Below are 3,433 nucleotides of genomic sequence, written 5' to 3'. Positions count from 1 at the left end.
CATTCCCCATAGCGACCCCTAGAGGACGCAGTGTCTCATTCCCTACTCAGGGAACCATGGTTACATAAGTAACATGAGACGTTTTTATTCTTGGTGTGAATGGGCCTGAACCCACCATAATAGTGTTTTTAATAATAATAATTCCCTCTAACCAAATTCTTACTAGTAAAAATGCAATTACGGGACATTAAACTGAAACATTTCTTGCATGTTTCTCTTCATCACACTTGATGTTTAACCAATACAGGAGCTGTATTACAGAAACTTCACCAAATAAAAAAATAACAGTTATACATTATAAGAAGATCAGAAGAACAGTTTGAAGAACACCATTTATTTGTAATATAAATCTTATGTAGCATTATAGGCTAAATGTCTTCACTGTGATTTCTGAGCAATTTAATGCATTATTGCTGAAATTATCAATTTCCTAATATACAGTATATGACAAGTACATGCATATAAATAATCAGAATCACACCTTACACATTAAATTAAATTAGTCTTTCTTGACTTCATCTGCAAAATTTCATCAAGTGTTGTTATACCAAAGTGAAGGTAATGGAAAACTTCTGCTGGACAACACTATCCTTGATTCAACTAAAACGAGGATGATTCCTTACTTCAGTTACTAACATCCTTTCATCACTTACTAAATTGTGAGGAGACAGCATAAGATTAAACATTAATACATAATGATCGGTGATAAGTAAATGAAAATTGCATTTGAAAGAACGTGTAAATATATAAAGATCAAGTAAAGCAGGGGTTCTCAAACCTCTCCTGGAGTCCCGCCAGTCCTCTCCCTCATCTAACACACCTGATTCAACTCATCATCTCATTAGTACAGACTGCAAGACCTGACTTGGGTGTGTCCAATAAAGGAGACATACAAAATGTGCAGGACTGGGGACACTCCAGGAGAAGTTTAAAACCCCCTGAAGTAAAGAGACAACATAAATGAAGCTTTTGCTCACAGACACACACAGGTGATTTATTAACTTAAGTTAGATTCAATGTCATGTGATCACAGCAACCCAAACTGACCGTTTAAAAGAAATATGAAATAGGAACTGGAATCTAGAAATTGGCCCTGTCAATGTGCTCCTGGAGCACCTGCAACAAGCTCTTTTTCTTCAGCATCAGTATGTACTCGGCAAACTCACGAACTGCTCCGTTTCCGGCAGGTCTCTGACACGTGTATTTCGCCGCGATGAGATCTGCCACGACTGAGTCACACGGGACGCCGTTCAGCCCCACCTGAGACAAGATCTCTCTGTCTTCAGACTCGGAACCTGTGAGGGAAAATATCACATGCTGCTCACAACAAATTCTGATTATTTTACAGGCTCGCTAGTGGTTTCAGGTTTGTTTACAAAACCTCACAGCTTTATTAATTAATAAAAGAGCTCCCATTTATGTTTGTGTTTACTTTTAACATGTAAGTGAAAAGTATAGTTACAATACTAGGCAGAGTGAAATTGAATTCTTTTTAATATTCAGGAGCTCAGGAATAGAATACATTATTTATAAATCATTATAAATAATCTCAAATATGGCTGATTTAGATAAAAAAAAAACTTTTTAGTAGAAACAAATATTTTAAATATTTTAAAATATCATATCGCTTGTTATATTTTGATATATTTGCATGAAGTACATAAATCTATTTTTTCCCCAATGAAAATCTTTCACACAAACATTTAAACATAGTAGCACAAACACTAAAACATTTAAACATGGATAGTAAATTAATACTTAACTTTTTTTGTGATGCCTATTCTTACTCTGATGTTTTAACTTGGAAGTACTTTTACATAACATTTTGTATTGTTAACATTTCTAAATAAAAAAAATCCTCAACATTTTGGATTTTCAGTGTTTTGGGGAAAAAAATCAAAGGAACAAGCATTCTTTTAAAATTTTATTTATATTATGCATTATTTATTTTTATTAATTTTGACTTTGGATTAATGCTTTTCAAATAAATAATTAGAAATGTCAAATAAGTAGTGCACCAGATGAAAGAATCACTTGAAATTTTGAAAACTCATAAAACTTGGAAGCATTTGTTAAACTGAACCATTGAACTGTCACTTGAAATTTCAGAAGAGGATTAACTAATTTTAACAATTTTTCACAAATTTATTCTATTGTTTATTTAACTGTTACAATTATAGTATTGTTATTATTTGCACTTATATGGGTTGTGTGGTTGGATATTAGGGTTAGAGGAGATGGGGGGGATTTGAAAAGTGGGAAGCAGAACTGAGGTTTATTTCATTTTTATATATACAAGTTGTTGTATATGGGCAAAATTTCAATACATATATTTGGGGGGAAAAAAAGAACATTTGAAAACTGAAACGAGCTGAAATGCAGTAGACAAACCAAGCTTAAATTAGATTTAGGATTTTTTTATTAATCATATTGACATGACATTCTCACCCATGAAGGCCACTTCATCCCAACACAGTTTCTTCTCCTTCATCAGCTGCTCCATCTCAAACCCATTCTGCTGCTCTCCAAACTGGAGTCCACAGCCAGTCAACTGGGCAACCTTCTCCAGGAGACCCTTGGACAGTGGCTCATTCACATTGGATATGAGGAACACCTAAACACACAGAAGAACAAAAGTTAAGAATAATCTAATTAAAATGAACCCGAGGCAGCAAAGGAAAGAGCAAAGCAAAAGAGGTAGCAAAGGAAAAGAGCAAAGCAAAAGAGGTAGCAAAGGAAAAGAGCCAGAGCAACAGTTACAGTCCTCTTTTATCCCTTCCTTGACCATGTGACTAAAAACCAAATGTGAGACATTCAAACTGACCAATCAGCAGATTACAACTTCACCCACTGGGCAAAAGGTGTGACAATTAGAAGACCCCCGATGTATACACATGTTGGCCTACAGGCCTTGATCGATATCAGCACTTCTGTGCCTTCAGGAACGCCAAATGGCCCTTTTGTTACTGAAGATAGGTTTGGGACAGGAAAGCAGAAGTCTTTGATAATTTTTGACCTTACAGGACCCACATACTCAAAAGAGCAATTTTCCTCTTCCCACACTTACACTTGCAAACGCAAGTTCCCCGCCCCTTCGCGGCGAACTTTCCTTCGCAAAATTAGAACCCCTTGCATCCCGGTTCATGGCTTGGGCAGCCATTCCGGATGTGTCAAGCTGGGTTCTTAGCACAATAAAATGAGGTTGCTCGCTTCAGTTCGCTCGCAGGCCGCCTCGCTTCAGAGGTGTTATTCAGACTTCGGTGCTGTGGTGCTGTGGAAGCGGTACCTCTAGCGAACAACGAGTCAGGCTTTCTCAGCCGCTACTTCCTCGTGCCCAAGAAAGAAGGCGGGCTCAGACCTATTCTAGATCTCAAACATCTGAATCGCTCTCTTATGAGACGGCCGTTCAAGATGTTAACTCTGAAACAGGTCC

General features: G+C 36.9%; 1 protein-coding gene across 1 annotated transcript in view; it reads right to left on the bottom strand.

Annotated features, from left to right (window-relative positions):
• Positions 1–996: 996 nt before the first annotated feature.
• The window catches only part of LOC107686963 (N-acylneuraminate cytidylyltransferase-like), a gene marked incomplete at its 5' end in the record, with an annotated part of 14,332 nt that continues 11,895 nt past the window's right edge, over positions 997–3,433 (bottom strand). The window contains 2 exons of the mRNA XM_016484087.1: positions 997–1,295; positions 2,449–2,614. Of these exons, the coding sequence (XP_016339573.1) occupies positions 1,081–1,295; positions 2,449–2,614 (381 nt within the window). The remainder of the gene's footprint in view (positions 1,296–2,448; positions 2,615–3,433) is intronic.

This window comes from Sinocyclocheilus anshuiensis, unplaced genomic scaffold, assembly GCF_001515605.1.
Source record: "Sinocyclocheilus anshuiensis isolate Anshui unplaced genomic scaffold, SAMN03320099.WGS_v1.1 scaffold1765, whole genome shotgun sequence".
Lineage (NCBI taxonomy): Eukaryota > Metazoa > Chordata > Actinopteri > Cypriniformes > Cyprinidae > Sinocyclocheilus > Sinocyclocheilus anshuiensis.
Note: the sequence above shows the minus strand (reverse complement) of the source record. Positions and strands in the feature narration are given on the sequence as shown.